Consider the following 19,346-nt stretch of genomic DNA (forward strand, 5'->3'; position numbering starts at 1 on the left):
GGTATGCTTTGCTTTTCTGTCTTATATTCTTTTTTCAAACTTTTAATTTTTATATTGGCATTTAGTTGATTAGCAATGTTGTGATAGCTTCAGGTGAACAGCGAAGGGACTCAGCCATACATATACATGTATCCATTCTTCCCCAAACTCCCATCCAAGGCTGCCACATAACATTAAGCAGAGTTCCCTATGCTATACAGTAGGTCTCAAGGGTCATGTTTGAGAGGGAGGTGCAGAGAGGATGAAGAACTGGAGGAAAAGAGCAACAGAGACAAAGAGACGCAGACAAGGAAGAGGAAAGTGAGTCTGGAGACAGACAGAGGCAGAAAGAGATGGAAAGAGAGATGGTGACAGCAGTGGGGGGAGGGGCCGGGGCGGGGTCGGCGCAGTGTCCTGGGGTGTGCAGAGGAGAAGGTGGGCAGGATGCCTTGTGTGTGTCGCCCCATCCTCATTCCCAGGCTCCCATCTCTTCCTTGCTAAGGTGGGTGCGGGCTGGCCCTGGGCCTCCCCAGGAAGGAGAGCCCCATGGGGCTGAGAGACTCAGTGCAGGAGGCAGGCCTGGGGTCTGAGCATGGAAATCAGCACCAGAAAGGAGAGAGGAGGAGCATGTGTGTGTGTGTGTGTGAGTGTGTGTGTGTGTGTGTGTGTATCTGCATACACATTCGTCATGGTTCGACCTTAATCCCCCCCAGCCTGAAATAGCCGCAGTGCGCGCCAGCCTGGCCTGGGGAGGGGTGTCTCCCCTCCGGAACATGATCCACGGGATCAACATTCCGGACGCCCGCCAGCTTTGTTGCAAAGTGCTGGCTCATGCTTTTGCCTGTGTGCTGATCATCCAGTCTTGTGTTGCAAAGTGGGAGATATTTTTTTTTTACTCACATTGGTCCCCCTCTCTCGGATGCCATACCGTGTCCTCATCTGGCACAATGGGGTCTGGGCATACTCCCCACGTGGCCTTCCATTTCGATGCGTGAGCTTTCTCTATAGGGGGTAGAATGGGAGTGCCGAGTGGAGGAGACTGCTCCGTCCAAGCAGGAGAGCTAAACTGGGGTTTCCAAGGGCTTGGACCACAGCCTGGTCTTCCCCCTCCCCAGGAAGCCATCCTGCCCTGCCTGTGTCTAATGACATCCTAGCTTCTTACTCAGCAGAGCCCAGGCTTCCTGTGTGGGCAGATCCTTAGCAAGGAACCTCTTCCTTGATTCCAGGGGCTTCCTTGGTGGTTCAGACTGTAAAAGAATCTGCCTGCAATGAGGGACACCTGGGTTCGATCCCTGGGTTGAGACGATCCCCTGGAGGAGAGCATGGCAACCCACTCCAGTGGCTCTTGCCTGGAAAATCCCATGGACAGAGGAGTCTGGCGGGCTACAGTTCATGGGGTCTCAAAGAGTCAGACACAACTGAGCAACTAACACTTTCACTTTCCTTGATTCCACTGAAGAGACCCTCACGCCAAGCTTGCATTTAACCTTAAACCGTCTTTCGCCTTGGAGATTAAACCCCAGCTCTCTTCCAGGGCAGATCAGGCTGAGCCACAGTTCTCACTCAGTTGCCAAGCACTGGAGGGACGCTTACTGTATGCACTGCACTAGGTCCTGAGAGAACACTGTGAATTTTCCAGGATGAGCACTCAACCTCAGTGGGAGGGAGCCACCTGAAGATCTAGATAAGTTCTGTGAGCATACAGTGCTCAGGGGCAAGAGGACCCTGAGGAAGGACAGGAAAGCAGCCGCTGGAAGGGGTCTGGATTGAGCGAAGCATGTACGTGGCCTGAGGTTGCCCAGTCACCTCTCAGCATCCTTCTACCTCCCGCTGGGAAAGACCAGGCCCCACCTGTATACCCTCATGGCCAGGGTCTGTTCCGGCCCAGAGACAGACTGAACCAACCTCAGGAGGGATCAGATAGGTGTGCAGGAGAATTTCCAAAGCTAATGTGATTGGAGAAGCTGTAGCTTCACTGGCTTTGGGAGGACCTCCTGAGGGAGGGAGCATTTCAGGCAGGCTTGGGCCAGTAGGGGCTTGGGGTAGTTAGGCTTGGGGTTTCCCTGGTGGCTCAGATGGTAAAGAATCTGCCTGCAGTGCAGGAGACCCCAGGTTCAATTCCTGGGTCAGGAAAATCCCCTGGAGAAGGGAATGGCAACCCACTCCAGTATTCTTGCCTGGAAAATCCATGGACAGAGGAGCCTGGTGGGCTATAGTGCATGGAGTTGCAAAGAGTCAGACACGACTAAGTGACTAAAGCTTTCATTTTCACTTTTTCTTTTCACTCAGGTGAGTGGAGGGCGGTTAGTAGACAATCTAGGAGCTCTTGGTGTGAGTGTTCCCAGTGTAAAGAGAAGTCTGGAGAAGGGGAGGAACAGAGAGAACAGTCCCTGGAGCAAAGAGGCCAGGGTTTAGGGGGAAACTCACGCCTCAAGCATCTGTTCAGGGATCTACCGAGCCTGCTCAGTTCCAAGGGCATAAAAACCACTGCCACACAATCTCTAACTGCAAATGGAGTATCTTGCAGCCAGATTTGTGGGGGCTATGCCTTGAGTCTGATCATCGTAACTGCCAAAGACTTCCGTTCTTCAGTGAGAATGTGGGCAATGGGTTAAGGCTGGAAGACGCATTGGAGATAAATGAACTAAGTTGCTACCTCTTGAGCTGCTCAAGGGAGAACTGGCAGAGGAAAGGGAGAAAACGTCCACGTTTATGGAGCTCCCTGGTCTCAGACACTGTGTGTACTGGGTGTTTGACACACATTCTCTCACTCATCACAACCAGCCTGCAAAGTGCACATTCTTTTCTCCACTTTATACTCAAGGAAAGGGAAACTCAGAGCAGTTAAGGCTCAAGGCCCCATGCCTAATAAGCGACAGAGTCAGGGATGGAGTCCTCCAGAGTCCATTTTCATTTCCTAGGTCCTTTTACTTTTTCAGAGATGTGTAGGAAGGAGAACCAGGGTTCCTGGACCCCTAGTGGGGAGCCATGACCCTGTCTAGTTGTCAATCAGGGATGAGAGAGCAAGTGAGAAAGCAATTGCGGAGAAGAAAGAATTTGGGTTCGCTAATTGAAAGTAGGGAGGGGAGAGGCCACAGAGAGCAGAGTTTTGAGATACCAGGCTTCACCCACCAGATGTCACTCCGCAGGTGGGCTGCTCTCTAAAAATACAGGAAGGGCATTATCAGTGCACCCCCGCCTGGGGAAGGGGACTTGCCGATTGACCCACAGGGAGTCTACATTTCCAGGATTAGCAGGAAGCCAAGGGGGTGGAGGGCCAACACCTCAGGCCAGCCCCTGGAAGTTCTGCGTCGTGGCCGAGCGTGGGAGTGGTGGTCCACTCTGCAGGGTCACTACTGAGATGGAAAGGGGACACCCCCAACCCAAGTGACAGGACACTGAGTTCCACTGCCTTCTTCCTCCATGGGTGTTAAGGCTGTCCCTCCTGGGTCCCTAGCCCCCCACCCCACGACCCCACCCACCCTCCAGCTCAGGGGCCAGGACCTGCTGAAGGCCGCCCTACCAGGCTCGGAAACCAGAGCGGCTCCCTCCTTCCAAGGGAGGGTTCCTTAAGAGCGGCAGCTGCTGCGTGTCCCTGCAGGCCAAGTGCCTTTCCCTTGAGATGTCAGCTCCCACCAGGAGAGGAAGAGGAACGGGGTTAGGTGGCTTGTTTACATGTGACTGGCTTCCTGGGTTCGGGAACCCGACTCTTCTTAGCCCGCTGGCTTTGCCAGAAATGGAGGGACACTGCCAAGAATGGGGTGCCTGGGGACAACGGTAACCTCCTCAGCAGGTCCAGACCTCAGCTCAGGCAGGCCGCCGACCTACCGAGCGTCTATCAGGCACCCAGTGCTGTGCTGGGTAGCTTGGGGGAATTTAAAGACCCCTGTTTCCCTAAAAGAAAAAAAGAAAAGAAAAACCCTGCAACCAAACAGGGGAAAAGACACATGTATAAGAAAGATGCCTTCTGCTGTGTGCCCAGTGTGCCAAGCCAACAGGAAGCGTTAAAAAGGAGTTGAGAGGATGGGCCAAGGGCATGCCCGAGTGGGTCAGGACAAGCTTCCCAGCAGAACCCAGGCTCTCAGAACTGGCTCCCCACCCCCAGCCCAGGCAAGATAGGCGCAAACCGGTCCTCCTAGGAGGCTGGGGAGGCTTTGGGAGAAACGTCTGGGCTGGTGGATCAGCAGAGACCCCTAGTGGCCTGGGGGTGGATGGCAGACATCTGGGGCTGCCCGCTCTGGCTGTCCCACCCCCCCCCCCCGCCCCGCCCCCGCATACCCTCCACCCACTCACAATACATCTCAGGGAGTGGTGGTGTTTTTTTCTAAAATCCCCAACTGGAAGGGCCTTTGCGAGTTCATCCAATTCACTCCCCTGTTTCGCAGGCATCCTAATAAGATAAAAAAAATTCCAGCTATTGCAAAACAACTTAAAGGAAAACTCTAATCAGTTCTTTCCTTCACTCTTCATTTCTTCCTGCCATCACAATTTGTTCCAGGAATTTCTTCCTTGAGTGGAAATTAAGTCTTCCCAGGCAGCACAAGCCCTCCCCTTAATAACAGTGAAGGAAGACAGTCCAAGGAGCTGACATACCTCCCCCTGGGCTGACATCAGACCACAGTGTCAGAGTTCACAGTCAATGCCAGCTTATTTCCAACCCCAACCCCACCCTCTGCTTTTAAAAGTAATCATGGAGCCCTTCACTTTTTCGTAGTTCAAAAGGGCTTCCTTTTGAACAAGTCATCTTTTTTTGTTCCAGAAATGAAATGTGGAGTAGAACTCACCCAGTGACCACTGTGGGTCAGAAGGAATGACCGATGGCCCCAGGGCCCAAGGGCCTGGCAGCTGGCCCATGGGCGGTGTCGAGGAGTGCAAGTTCTCAGCTGTCGTAAGCTGCTCTCCTGCCTCTCTCTGCCCCACTCCCCGAGGGGCTTTCAGCCTGTGTCTCTGAGAAACAGCACACAAGGAGCAGGAGCGAGATGAGGCCTGTGGAGGCCAGCTCATTGGTTTCCATCTGACCTCTTGGTCATCTGGTCCCCGCCCTAAAGGATGTCCTTCCTGGGAAACTCTAAGCTTTCAGCTTTTTGGCCCATTTCCTACTAGAAAGTAAGAGACCCAGTGGAACAGCTCCAGCAGAGAAGCCAGGAAGAATGCCCATGATTCCTAGGCTTCTGGCAGTTTCCAGAGGCTTGGGGACACCCCTGCCATGCTCCTGAACACGGCAGAGAACTCCTGGGCTGGATAACCAGCTTTCAGCCCCTGGTTCCTGGGCAACTCAAGGGATGTGAGACCCCGGATATTGGGATGTCACTGAAAGTACCACATGTGCCCCTCACCTCTTTATGGGGCCAAGGAGCCTGGCAGGAAACAGCTCTATTTGGGTCTAGATGGAGAAGCATCCACCAGGTTTGGAGTGTGATGAGCCCCAGGAGGAAGCTGTCAAGAAGATAATAACACTGTGTGCTTAGCCAACGTCTTCTCCCCAGGGGACTCCTGCTGCTGCCATAGTAGCTCCTCCTTCAGAAAAGACCAGGAGGTGGTCCCCAGAGACCCAGTCCCTTTGTCTCCATAGAGACAAGGCTCTAGCAGGCTGGAGACTAAGGCAGGACCAGAAATAGCTGCGAAGTCAAGTCACGGGGCTCGTCTGGGACAGAGACTGCAGCTTCGGATTCTGTGGCTTGGCCTTGGACCAGGAACACCATTTGGGCAGGGAAGCTGGCACAGGGCACGTGGCACTGACCACCATGGCTAGGTGTGCAACTCTGGGTGAACCTCTGCTGTTGCCAAGTAAGGAACCCTCAAGACTCTGCGACTTCTAGGACAGGTTTTAAACCCTGGCTGTGCCGTTCCCTAGTGGAGTGACCTTAGCCAGAGGAAGTGGGAAATGATTTACTAGGTGCCTAAATGTGCCAGACACCATGCTTACCTTGGAGCCTGGCTGACTGGCTCCAAAGCTCATCTCCCCACCGCAGCATCCGTGCCACACTTGGGACTGGAAGACCCGGATTCAAGAGCTATGTGACTCAAGAATGTCACTTCCATTCTCAGGACCTTGATTCCTCCTCAGGCGAACAGAATCGACGATATTTGGGAATTCTCTCCTCTGCTGACCCCATAGGTAGTGGTGAGGTTAAGATGAAATAGTGCAGTGAGAGAATGTTCTCTGATACTCAGTGTGTGTAATAAAAATGTGGTGTTCAGTCCCAGCTGATCTTTGGGACCATCTGAGAGGGGTTTTTTAAAAACACAGACTGCTAGGACTTCCCTTGTGGTCCAGCAGCTAAGACTGTGCTCCCAAGGCAGGGAGCCTCGGTTCAATCCCTGGTCGGGGAACTAGATCCCACGTGCCAACAACTAAAAAAAGAAAAGAAAAGAAAAGAAACACGAGATGGCCGATGGTCTCATTTAATGGCCCTGAGAATCTGTGTCTTTAAAAACACTCCAGTGCTCAGGCAGGTTTGTGAAACAGCTCATATTTACAAATGTCAGAGACTGCCAGCAAAAGGAGAAGGGGGCAGCAGAGGACGGGATGGTTAGATAGCATCACCTGCTTAATGGACATGATTCTGAGCAGACTCTGGGAGACAGTGGAAGACAGAGGAGCCTGCCAGGCTACACTCCATGGGGTCACAAAGAGTCGGACACAACTGAGCAACAACAACAACACCAACAAAGAGATGAATATCACTTCTCTAGACCCCAGAGATGCCAATATTTTGCTTCTTCTCTGTCCCAGCTAAGCTGTGGTCAGCACAGGCCCCTGACCACAGTTTCCACCCAGGAGGTTCTCTGTTTCATTCCTTTACTGATGTAACTCAGCTGCCTCTTAGCACCTCCCAGCAAAGACCCAGAGTAGGAGGAGAGGGTAGGAAAGTGAAAGGTCTGATGCAAAGAATAAATTGCCTTTAGTTACCCAAACCGGGTAAGCTGGCACAGAGGTTAACCAAGCCACAAGGCTGAGAACCAGTCAGAGTGTGAATAAGCCAGGGAAGATCCAAGTGATAACTCACTCTCTTGCCTCTGGCTAGTGAAGATGTGCTGGTTGAATCCCAAGTCATACATCTTGTATTTATTTTACTGGCTTTGCATATATTTTCCTAACCTTGCTGGATTTATTTTGGGAATGGAAGAATGTCTGGAGCAACTTTTTATGTTGGAAATTCCCAAATATCCTTATTCAGTGATGAGCACCATGGCATGGATGGTTCCAAACCAGAGGTCATTGAAAAGTCATTTGCCATGAGTTTTATGGTGAGTGTCAATGAAGTGGGTGTCCTCAACTATTAAATGTACCTTCCAGAGACTTCCTTGGTGATCCAGTGACCAAGACTCCATGTTCCCAGTGCAAGGGGCCTGGGTTCAATCCCTGGTCAGGGAATTCAATCCCACATGCCTCAACTGAAGATCCTGCAGGCCACACCTAACACCTGGCACAGTCAAATAAAATAAATAAGTAGTTTTTTTTTTTTTTTTAATTTTCAAGTTTGTCCCAGCTTTTCATAATCTCAGTACTGGTTTACACCCTGGGAGAAAGGTTGGCTGGGAGGCTGGATCGAGGGGAGCTCAAGTTCGGAACAGACTCAAGCTGAAGAGTCAGGCTTCGAGGATTCCTGGGTGTGAACACAGGGCCAGACACATCTAATAAATAAAGAGCCTACTGAAGGGCTGTGCATGCGTGCTAAGTCATTTCAGTTGTGTCTGACTCTTTGTAACCCCATGGACTGTAGCCTACCAGTCTCCTCTGTCCATGGGATTCTCCAGGCAAGAATACTGGGGTGGGTTGCCATGGGACCAAAGAGCCATGACGTGCTAATTCCTAATCCACCATCCTTTCCTCGGGTGCCCATGCCGCCTCTGTATGTCTGGGTTTGGGTTGTTTTTATCTGCTCACCTGCTCATATTCATTGAACCCCTGTGATTCCAGGAGCACCTTGCCGCCCAGTTCTTGGCCCTGGGGTGGGGGTGCAGTGTTTGTGGGTGAAGGAGGGCTGTGGCCTAACCTTGTTGTTGCTACCCACCTGGGGGACCTTGAGCAAGTGGTTTGGGTTTCTTAGCCTCAATTCCTCGTTTGTACCCCAGGGAGCTGGAATACTCAGGCTGTAAGGGCCCTTCTCCCAGGGACAGGGGAGCCTGGTGGGCTGCAGTCCATGGGGTCACACAGAGTCGGACACGACTGAAGCGACTTAGCAACAGCAGCAGCAAAAGGGCCCTTCCAGTTTCTAGATTTCTGCAGCTCAGATGGTGTTACACTTGAGCTGTCCAAATGGAAAGGCTGAGAGTCCTGCTCAAAGAATAAACCTCACTGGTGGGGAGGCCCTCACAGGTCCCAGAAAGGAAAAAGTGAGGCAGGAGCTGGCCCCTCCTCCCTTCAGCAAGGTCACAGCCGCAGAGGTGAGCCAGTGGGGAAGCAAGGCCTCCTCCCCCACCCCGCCCCATCAGAAGCCAGATAGGAGGGGCGATAGGCGAGGGCGTGGAGGAGGGGCAACCAGACTCCAGTCCCACGGCTGCTTATTTATAGCCTGATCTCCTCAGCCCTGGGCCGGACAGTCCAGGAGGGTAAAAAAAGGCAGTTCTGGAGAAGATGCCAAGGGTGGGTAAGCAGCTGAATCGAGTGAAACTGTCTGTACCGACTGCCTCCACCTACAAGGCTCAGCCAGCTCCTGAGAGCTAGGGTCTGGGAAGTGACGTGCCACGGCTGTCCCCCGGCCCCTGATGTGTCTTCTTGGTCTGTGGCTCCAGATTTGCAGGCAGTGGCTCCAGGTTTTGCTCCAGGCACACACTTCTTGCTGCATGCTCTCGATCTTCCTGCAGCTGATTGTCCAAGCTCATCCGGTCCTTAAACCAAAGCTAGGGAACTGGGGGCTTTCTTTTCCCCCGGATTTTCTTAACCATGGCATGTTCAGTCATGTCTGACTCTTTGCGACTCCATGGACTGCGTGCAGCATGCCAGGCTTCCCTGTCCTTCACTGTCTCCCAGAGTTTGCGCACAGTCCTATCCACTAAGTCGATGATGCCATCCAACCATCTCATCCTCTGTCACCCCCTTCTCCTTCTGCCTTTAATCTTTCCCAGCATCAGGGTCTTTTCTAATGAGTTGGCTCTTCGCATCAGATGGCCAAAATATTGGAGCTTCAGCTTCAGCATCAGTCCTTCCAATGAATATTCAGGGTTGATTTCCTTTAGGATGGACTGGCTTGATCACCTTGCTGTCCATTTTCTTAACCATTTTCCTGTCTAAATCCTAAAAGCTTCAGGCCTGTGATTCCAGGCTTTCGCCATGGGAATGACCATCCTAGCCAGCAGGTTACCCAGTATAAGTCTTGTCTTCACAGGAAGAACTGTGGTTGGGGGGTGCTCAGCGACCCCAGTGGGTCTTTTCAGGCTCACTTACTTTCCACCATTCATGCCTGCCTTGCTTTCTCCAAACGAAACCTAGAGACCCCAACCCTCACACTCAATTCCTTCCTCACAAACCCTCCCTAGCAGAGCAGAGCGCCCGGTGACCAAGGAGGGAGGCCTCACTGCCCCTTCCTGGAGGCTCTCAGCTGAGCCTGCTTCCTGTCCACCTACAACAGAGTCCAAGCACTCTCTGCCCAGCTCTTAGGTGGCAATGATGAGTGTGCCAGAAAAAAAAAAAAGGCCCCTTAGCTGCTTTGGATTGTCTGCAGGAAAGGGGCCCGCAGGTGACAGCCTGGGGAGTGAGCCTCCTCAGGGGGCTTAGGTTGGGGACCTAAGGAGGGGGGGAACTGATGAAATGTGCCCCCAGCTGAGGGGACACTCCTATGGGATGCCCTGGAAGACGGGTGATGAAGAGGACAGGGGGCTATCTTTATTATTATTTAGCAAATATTTTAGTAGCCACGATACGGCAGATCTGAACTAAGTACAGATAGTACGTTGGCGGCTGCTTTGTGGGGAGCTTTGTGTCATAAACGCCGTGATACGGGTGCTGAGCAGCGAGACCCTCGGTGGCAGGAGGCTTCTGGGGATAGCTGAGGGTGAAGGATGAGTATGCGCTAAGCAGGTAAAGCCTGGTTCCCAGCCCTGGCTTCACATCCGAGTCACCTGGAGCTTTCAACATGCACTTTCCCCACAGAGCCCTGGCCACACCCCTGACCAATTAAGTTAGAATGTCTGGGAATGGAACCCAGGCATCAATACTGGAGCTTCCACGGTGAAGCCAAGGGTGGGCACCACTGGTGTGGGGGATCATTTCTGTCTCAAGTTCACAGGGGAATGGAATAGGTCAGCAGATGACTCTTGTCGGTTAGTTGTTTGTAAAGTTGAACCTGCTTATTCACACTTTCTAGGGAGAATGCCTTTTGGATTTGGGTCTGGGAGGAGCAGGAGGCGGGAGGCGGGAAGGCAGGAAGCGGGAGGGAAGAGGAGGAATTTGGGGTTGTGGCAGCTAAGCCCTTAGTGACACTGTCACAAACCACGCCTCCCTTGCTGCCAGGACCTCCTGCAGAATTCCCCCAATTCCATGTCTGGAGTCTCCAATAACCCCCAGGGGATTGTGGTCCCAGCCTCAGCGCTCCAGCAGGGCAACATCGCCATGACAACCGTCAACTCACAAGTGGTGTCAGGTCTGTGCAGGGGATCCTGGGGAACACCCCTGGGAGGAGAGTGGGTGGCCCTGAGGGAATTCCAGGGTTGGTGGGGGGCAAGACACTGAACAAAGTGTCCTAGGATGTGGGAGGCGGTGCCCCCTGCCAAGGGAGGGGCTCCCAGCTGAGTTTCTTGCCTAAAGTGTTCCATAAGCTTACAGATCATTAGCAAGACCTGACGATGGTGGTTTGGAACAAATTTGGGTCGGAGCCTCATGAGCCCCACCCAAAGACCCTTCCCCCCCGCAAACACACACAGAGACTCTGTTCTCTGCACCCCATCCCCTCCCACCCCTTCCCCACAGGGGCTGAAGGCCTCCAGAGTAGAGAGTGTTTACACGTGAGTGCCAAGTGGATTGGGAGCCCTGCTTGCCCTCACTCCTACCCATCCCTATGGCAGGGGACCCCAAAACTGGTTGTCTCCTCAGGTGGAGCCTTATACCAGCCGGTTACCATGGTAACCTCCCAGGGTCAGGTGGTCACCCAGGCAATCCCCCAGGGAGCCATCCAGATCCAGAACACACAGGTGAGTGTGTGTGTGCAGTGCAGGTGTGTGCATATGTGCATGGCGTGGGGGAGGGCTCCGTGCCCAGTCGCCGTCTGCTAGGCGCTTTCCACCACTAGCTCCCTCGCCTCTCATCATTCCCCGGAGAGGTATCATCACCCCCACCTGACGGGCAAGAAGGTGGGCATTGGAAAGGTTCTACCAGCTCCTGAGATCTCGGGGTCACATGGAGGGATCCTACACTTCCTCCTCCTGCTCTGCACTCTGAGCCAGTCTGTAGCTCAGTGGGGTAGAGGGCACACACAGAGGCCAGGCTGGGATGGGAAGATCTGAAGGCAGAGGCTGGAGGGCGGACATTGGCTCCGCCATCTTGGATAGGTCAGCTGAGCCCTCTGAGCCTCCAAGTTCCTCTCCATAGAAGAGGGACTCACATCAGCTGCTCATGGCCCCACCAGCCTACAGAGCTGATGTGAGGGCTGACCATGGTAACTGATAGGAAAACCCTCCAAAAAAGATCACGTTCCCCAGAAATGCTAACGACCATTGGATGGTTTATGGCTAACCTCTCTCTCCTATACCTTCTGCATGAGCCTGTTTCCTCTGTCTCCTCTCTCATCCCCTACCTCTCCTCCCCTCTTCCTCCTTCTCCTCTTTCTCTATCCTTCTTCCCTTCTCCCATTCTCTGAGGGGTTGGTGCCAGATGACAGGAAAGGTGACCTCCCCCGGACCCTCAGAATGAGTTGGGATAGGGGATTGGCAGCGAGAGCCTGCCATCTCTATGGCAACAGGTCCCTAGCTGCTGGCCCGCCAGGCTGCTGATGCTGATTTTTTCTCCACGTGCCCTGAAGGTTAACCTTGACCTCACCTCCCTCCTGGACAATGAGGATAAGAAGTCCAAGAACAAACGAGGAGTCTTGCCCAAGCATGCCACCAATATAATGCGTTCTTGGCTCTTCCAGCATCTCATGGTGAGTGTGTGTGTGATGGGGTGTGGAGTTGCAGTGTGGGGTATGAGTAAGCCCTGGGACACCGGCCCGTGATTCCCACATCTTCAGAGGGCGTGGCCTCAGAGAGAGGCTCTCTTGTAGGGATACCATCTTCCAGAGGCCAGGGTAGAGGGAGGCTTAAATGGGACCTAAAGCTGGAGATTCCTCCAGTGCTTGTGGCTACTGCCTCAAAAGAATATGACGTCCATGAAGTAACGGGGATGGACACGTTCTGAAGAGCGTAAAGTTGTGGGCAAGTGGGCAGTGTTGTTTCATGAACAGAGTGGGATTCTGTGGGAGCGGGGCTGTGGTTACTGCTCCTGCAGCAGCCACGCTCACCCCTGTCCTCTCCCATGGAAGAAAATGCTGATTCTCCACCAGAACCCTTCTGTTTCCTGAGTCCTTGGTGCTCGGGGAGGGAGCAGAGGGTGTGCATCCCTTTCCTTCTGATCAGAGCAGCCAGAAGAAGCGTGGACTGGCGAGCTGTGGTTAAGCCCACCCCTACCCCGAGGTGGGCAGCCAGCCCAGGCTGAAATCCTAGCATCAGATAGCCAGCTCAGCTCAGAGATGCAGTGAGCAGTTGTTTCCTTGGGTCTCTTTCATGAGATGATGATGCAGCCTGAGGTTTAATAGTAACATTTATGGGGGACTTCTCTGATGGCCCAGTGGTTAAGGCACCGCGCTTCCAAGGCAGGTGGCTTGGGTTCAATCTTTGATCGGGGAACTAATCCCACAGGCCGTGGGACAGCCAAAATTTTTTTTCACTAAAAAACAAAAGAGTAACGTTTACAGGGGCTTCCCTGGGGGCCCAGTGGTTAGGACTCTGAACTTCCACTGCGGGGGGCGTGGGTTTATAAAAAACCTGCCGTGTGCACCTAGCAGGATGGTGGTTGTGTTTGTGTGCACGGTAAGTTGCAACAGATAGGCCTTAGGTTGAGTATCAGGAGTGACTTCAAAACTGTGACCTTCTTGCATCATTCAAGGGTTGGAGCAATAAAGCTGGTGACTCTGTCTGGGCTGAGTGTGTGTGTGTGTGTGTGTGTGTGTGTGTCTGGGATGGGGAGGCAGAATCTTCAAGCACAGGCAGGCTCCCAGTGGTCTGCAAGCTCTTGGCCTGGCATGGAAGTGATAGACACACAGACAGAAGATAAATACGAGGCTTAGGGTTGTAGGCATATTGGCTGGCAAAGTGTGGAGAAGAACCAGGAGTTAGGGAGGCTCTTTGTTCAGAGAGGAGAGAAAGTCAGTGGATCTTGGGAACTAATTAATTAATCATCAGCCCTTTATTTGAAATGGGAGAGCCTCCAAAAGCCATGGAGCCCAGGCCCAGGGTTTGGGGATCTTTGGCCACTTGATATGAAGAGCTGACTCATTTGAAAAGACCCTGGTGCTGGGAAAGATTGAGGGCAGGAGGAGAAGGGGACGACAGAGGATGAGATGGTTGGATGGCATCACCGATTCAATGGACATGGGTTTGAGTAAACTCCAGGAGTTGGTGATGGACAGGGAGGCCTGGCGTGCTGCAGTTCATGGGGTTGCAAAGGGTCGGACACGACTAAGTGACTGAACTGAACTAAACTGATGATCTCTGTCCCGGAAGCAGGGGGTCTGCCCACCCAGCAGACAGCCACCATCGCTCTGGGGTGCTGGATGCGGCTGGAGCTCTGCATCCACCACCAGATCCACACCCTGCCCAGACTCTGGGGACATAGGGCTGCCCCAGTACTTTGCTGAGGAAGCCCATTTTGAAAGCAGCCCCTTGGGCACAGACGATAACCAAATTTAGAGAGAAGGAGCTGGAAGGCTGAAGGTTAAGGTGAGGAGAGGAGGATGGAGAGACGCCCAGAGCCTAGTGAAGAAGCCAGGGAGCCAGGGCCAGCCTCTTCCTCTAACTCAGGATCAGGTGGAGGTGCCCAGGTCCCCTGCCTGGTCTCTCTTCCACGCGGGCAGAGAGCAGAGGGCTGTAGTGGCCCTAAGACCCTGGTGTCTGTGCTGAGCTCCAGCCCTGCCCCCGACCCCAGAAGAGGGCTTCAGTAGGGGAGGTTTTGTGTCTGTGCTGACCTGTGACACCCAGGTTTGCGGCACCCAGGCAACCTCCCCAGCCATAGCAGGCGCCCCCTGTGTCATGCTGTGAGAATGCGTAACTGTAGGGCAGTGGGAATGCTGGGAACGTGTGGGCTTTTGAGACAACCAAGTATGGCTCCGTATCTAGGCTTTCCCTCAATTCTCTGAGGTCTGGCCACACTCATCTCTTGTGGAGATCATGACAAAGGAATGAAATGAGTGCAGAGGCCCTGACGTCCTGGGTCTTAAAAAGTGTTAGCTGACTTCTCTCCCCTGTCCCAACCCCCCAGTGTATTTTTGAAGACTGAACACATCTACAACCTCGCTTTTCAGGGGAGAAAACGCAAGTGTAGTAGGGAGAGGAGGCTGCAAGACAAGTCCCCGCCTCACTGCCCAGGAGCCCAGCATCCAGGCCAGCACCCCCACTGCCTCCCATCACCTCAGCTGCCTCCCACCCCCAGATGGCAGCTCTCCCACCCCCCGAGTTAAGCCTTCAGCCTGAGGCAGAAGGTCATAGTATCCCTCCCTCCTGGCTGTGCCTGCCCTCTGACCTTGGACTTCAGGTCAATGTCCCGCCTCTCACCCTGCCTCTCACCCCTTCCTGCCCAGCCCCTTCCATAGCTCAGGGTCCTTGCCTTCCACTCCACTGCCACCTCCAGCCAGACAGGCGAGAGACAGCAGAGCAGCTGAGCAAAGCAGAGGGAAAGGAAGGACCCAGGTTAGAGCTGCAGAAGGACCTGGAACGATGAGGGGGGACCTGCTGAGCTGCGGGAGTGAGGTTGTCACCCACCCCAGGCCCTCTGCAGCTCAGAGTGCACTCAGAGTGGATACTGTTGATAAAGCACTTGACATTGGCAAGTCCTCCCCGCAGAGGCCATGGAGAGAGGACAAGGGAGTGACCCTTCGGCCTTTAAAGTCAGAACTCAGGACTTCTGGATGAGGGGGAGGAAGAGGGTCAGGAGAAGTCTGGGCTCTAGTAACTCAGCATGACAAGCTGTCCTCTTCAGGCCCAAGGCTGGCTCTGCAGATACAGGCAGACACACAGCCCCCGCTAAACACCAGCTCAGGACAGGCTCTGTGAAAGCGCTTGGTCACAGGGCACAGTGAAAAGAAGACAGGCTCTGAAGCCAGACAGACAGAGGTGTGAATTGAGGGCCTTCCACTAGCTGTGCACGCATTCTATTTCCTTGAAAAAGGAGATAGTAACTCATTTCCCACAGTTGAGAAAATTAAGTGAAATAACATATATAAAGAGCCATGCCTGACACAGTCACACTTAAGAAATGTGAGTTCTCTTTAAACTTTCTAGAAGGGTGGACCATGAGCAGGGTTTTTAGGCTAAGACTCAACATTTGTGAAAGTTATTTAGAGGTAGCTGACTGATCCATTCTCATCCGTGATAGCTACTGATTCTCTCTTGATCCTAAGAATGCGTTGACTAACTCTGTTACTTGTCAGTTCGGTGTGTATATGTGTGTGTCCAGTCTACATGTTTTATGTCTGACTCAGTTGTAAATTCCTCAATAGGGATCATATATGAAACCTCTTCTATGGGCCCCAAAGCACTGATTGATCCCCAAGTGTGTGTCTTACAGGATATTATAGATGTTGCTCCCAAGAAAGGGTAGCACGATGAAATAGGTTTAGGAAAATCTGGGTTATCCGAAGTTTAGCTTCTTTCTTTACCCTTAGTGTCCTAGAGGGCTTCATGAATTTGCAAGAGGGTGCATGGCTTGAAGCTTTCCCCAGACATTTGGCCACTCTGAGTCATACTCTTGTTTTCATTGTTGCTTTGAGGAACAACTCTATATAGTTGTTGGCGAGTACTGCTCTGTGGCAATGTTGTGTTAGACACACAGTAGCTGCTCAGTTCGGAGAAGGCGATGGCACCCCACTCCAGTACTCTTGCCTGGAAAATCCCATGGATGGAGGAGCCTGGAGGGCTGCAGTCCATGGGGTTGCTGAGGGTCGGACACGACTGAGCAACTTCACTTTCACTTTTCACTTTCCTGCATTGGAAAAGGAAATGGCAACCCACTCCAGTGTTCTTGCCTGGAGAATCCCAGGGACAGGGGAGCCTGGTGGGCTGCAGTCCATGGGGTCGCACAGAGTCAGACACGACTAAAGCGACTTAGCAGTAGCAGCAGCTGCTCAGTTTTAGGAAGGAAGCATAGAAAAGGTATGAATAAGGGCAGATCTCAGTATCAGTAGATGGTCTCATATCCAGTGCAAGGCAACTAATTTGTTGGTTGGTTATTTGGAAAAGTTTGTTGAAGAAAGGAACAACCATTAAAAAGATACATTTTAATTTTTATTTTATTTTATTGAAGTGTAGTTGATTTACAACGTTGTTAATTTCTGCTGTACAACAGAGTGATTCAGTTATACGTATATATGTTCTTTTTCGTACTCTTTTCCACCGTGGTTTACAGGATATTGAATATAGTTCCCTGTGCCATACAGTGGGGGCTTGCTGTTTATCCATTCTAAGTATAACAGTTTGCCTTTGCTGATTCCAAACTCCTAACCCACCCCTCCCACACCCCCACGTCCCCTTGGCAACCACAGATCTGTCCTCTCTGCCTGTGAGTCTCTTTCTGTTTTGTAGATAAGTTCATTTGTGTCCTATTTTAGATTCCATGCATAAATGATATCCCGTGGTATTTGCCTCTCTCTGACTTACTTTATCAGTATGGTAATCTCTAGGTCCATGCTGCTACAAATGGCATTATTTCATCTTTATGGCTAAGCCGTATTCCACCGTGGGCTTCCCACGTGACTCAGTGGTGAAGAATTCACCTGTCAATGTAGGAAGACGCAGGAGATGTGGGTTCAATCCCTGGGTTGGGAAGATCCCCCGGAGTAGGAAATGGCAACCTGCCCTAGGATTCCTGCCTGGGAAATCCCGTGGACACAGGAGCCTGGTGAGGTACAGTCCATGGGGTCGCCAAGAGTCAGACATGACTGGGCGCACATGCAAGCAAGGCGAAGAAAGATACATTTTATTTGGATTTAAAAGATGTATATTTGTTTGCTAATGTTTTGATACAGGAACAAGGTCATTTTCTCATTGAAGTTTGTCATTTTTACTTGCACATATTTCTCCTATATATAGCATCTATAAATTTCATTTTTATTTAAAATGGAATAAGCCCCTTGGCTTTGGGGAAGTAATCTGGCTGTAGGATCTTTTTAGATTTTTTCTGTATATCCCGGTCTCTTTCACTTGTCTTACCTGATCTCACTTTTAAGCGAATTTGACTCTGGAGTCTTCCAAAGCACTCCACTTAGTTTTCTTAGCAACAACTCTTGCTTTTTTTGCACTCATATTTCATGGTTTACAGAATAGTTAATTAAGTTCCATAATTACAGTAACACACAGAAGTAGCATAAACTAGTCAATGCAGAACTGCTGTCTTCCTGATAAGCAGATAAATTGACTAATGAACATTCTACAAAGTAAGCTATTCCTCCTAAGCTTTCAGGATGTAGACAGCAGTTCTAATGGCTGACAGCAGGAGGGGAGAGCACGGTATAATATGCAGACTTGTTTAACAGATACCAATTCTCAGAACTTCTTCTGTGGGTGCTGGTTCTCTGTTGTCTTCTTTCCTTCAGGCAGAAGTTAGTATTCTTTCATCCTTTTGCCCTGTGTCAGAGACTTCTTGTCTTTTCCACTGTCCCATGGCACTTGCAGCTCCGGAAATGTGTTCAGATGACAGCGTGCTCCTGAGATAGAGGCTCAACCCCCGAGCCTTTTTGCTCTTAGGCTACTGTGAGATTGGGATGGTTTCATCCATTAGTTCCTTGCTCCAGTGAGATTTTCTTGCTATTGCATTCTGGCTGAAAGCAGCTAAATTCCTGCTGGAAGCGATCATTTCATTGCAAATCCAGATTGGGTGGGAAACCCTGGTAGAGGGTCCCCTCTGTGGAGGGGAGGGTTGCTGCTCTTCCCAGCCTCCCCTGTCCCCACTTCTGCCCTCATCCCCTCCGGTCCAGATCACAGCTTCCCCCCACCATCCGGTCCCCTCTGTGGATGGTGAGGGGTGCTGCTCTTCCCAGCCTCCCCAGTCCCCACTTCTGCCCTCATCCCCTCCGGTCCAGATCACAGCTTCCCCCCACCATCCTGCCTGCATGATTCTGCTCATTTCCATCAAAAATGTGACTGCTCCCTGCTGCTGCCACCCAAGCACAGGAGCCACTTTACAGAATGTTTTCACTATGGGGGGATCCTGGAGAGGAAACCAAGCCCTAGTGGCCCCACCACCACCAATGGAGCCCCCTACTCCAGTAGCCTCTGCGGCTTGCCGGGTGCGGGCTAAGCTTCTTTCTGCATCGTCTCATTTCACCTGCCCAGTCAGCCTAGGAGGGAGTACTGCTACCATCCTTGTTTTACCATTTAGAAAACTAGGCTCCGAAAGGGTAACCAGACTTGAAACCAGGTCCGTGTGGCTCTAATTTCTTCCCACTAGGATGTACTGCCTCTCCACTGGCTCAAGAAACAGCAGCATCTCTTGGCTCCCACACAAAGTCTAGGTAAAGTACAAGGGGACCCCAACCCTGAGTCGAGGCACAGAGCCCCATCCTGGGACAGGTGTGGGGTTTGATAGCCCGGCCCTCGTTTTCAGATACAGTGAGGCTGCCTGACTATCTCATCCGTTCCTCTTCCTCCGGCCTCCATCGCATCCACCAGCCAGGCCTACGTCTCACCAGGGTTGCACTCTGCTTGCTGCCACCTCGCCCCCACCCCACGGAGCTGACGACCTTGCTCCAGGGCCGTCAGATACACTTGGCTGCTGTCACACAGACTGAGTGCACAAAACCAAGGGCCTTCTCCGCTTGATTCTTTGGGTATTGAAGTGTAATTCACATACCATAAAATCCACTCTTTTTAGCTATACAGTTCAGAGGCCTTAGGTGTATTTACAAAATTGTGTAATCATCACCACTATCTAATTCCAGAACATTTCATCACCCTGGAAAGAAACCCTGTACCCTTTAGCCATCACTTGCCCACCCCTAGAAGCCAGCGGTCTACTTTCTGTCTTGAGGGGTTTGCTGATTTTGGAAATTTCACGTGAGTGGAATTGTATGATATGGAATCTTTTGTGACTGGCTTCTTTCACTTAGCATGATGTTTTCAGGGTTTACCCTCTTGTAATACATGGCAGTGCTTCATTTCTATGTATGAATATCCCATTGTGT

The 19,346-nt window shown here is 51.9% G+C and overlaps 1 protein-coding gene across 7 annotated transcripts in view; it reads left to right on the forward strand.

The window, feature by feature from the left end:
• The window catches only part of PKNOX2 (PBX/knotted 1 homeobox 2), a 298,309-nt gene that overhangs the window by 264,304 nt on the left and 14,659 nt on the right, over nt 1-19,346 (forward strand). For 6 of the 7 annotated variants that reach the window (XM_070782943.1, XM_070782942.1, XM_070782947.1 and 3 more), the window contains 3 exons: nt 10,436-10,565; nt 11,015-11,112; nt 11,940-12,059. The exons of the other annotated variant lie outside the window; for it this stretch is intronic. In XM_070782943.1, coding sequence (XP_070639044.1) covers nt 10,436-10,565; nt 11,015-11,112; nt 11,940-12,059 — 348 coding nt within the window. The remainder of the gene's footprint in view (nt 1-10,435; nt 10,566-11,014; nt 11,113-11,939; nt 12,060-19,346) is intronic. 7 annotated transcript variants of the gene reach the window in all.

The sequence above is a fragment of the Bos indicus genome, chromosome 29, assembly GCF_029378745.1.
Source record: "Bos indicus isolate NIAB-ARS_2022 breed Sahiwal x Tharparkar chromosome 29, NIAB-ARS_B.indTharparkar_mat_pri_1.0, whole genome shotgun sequence".
Taxonomy (NCBI): Eukaryota; Metazoa; Chordata; class Mammalia; order Artiodactyla; family Bovidae; genus Bos; species Bos indicus.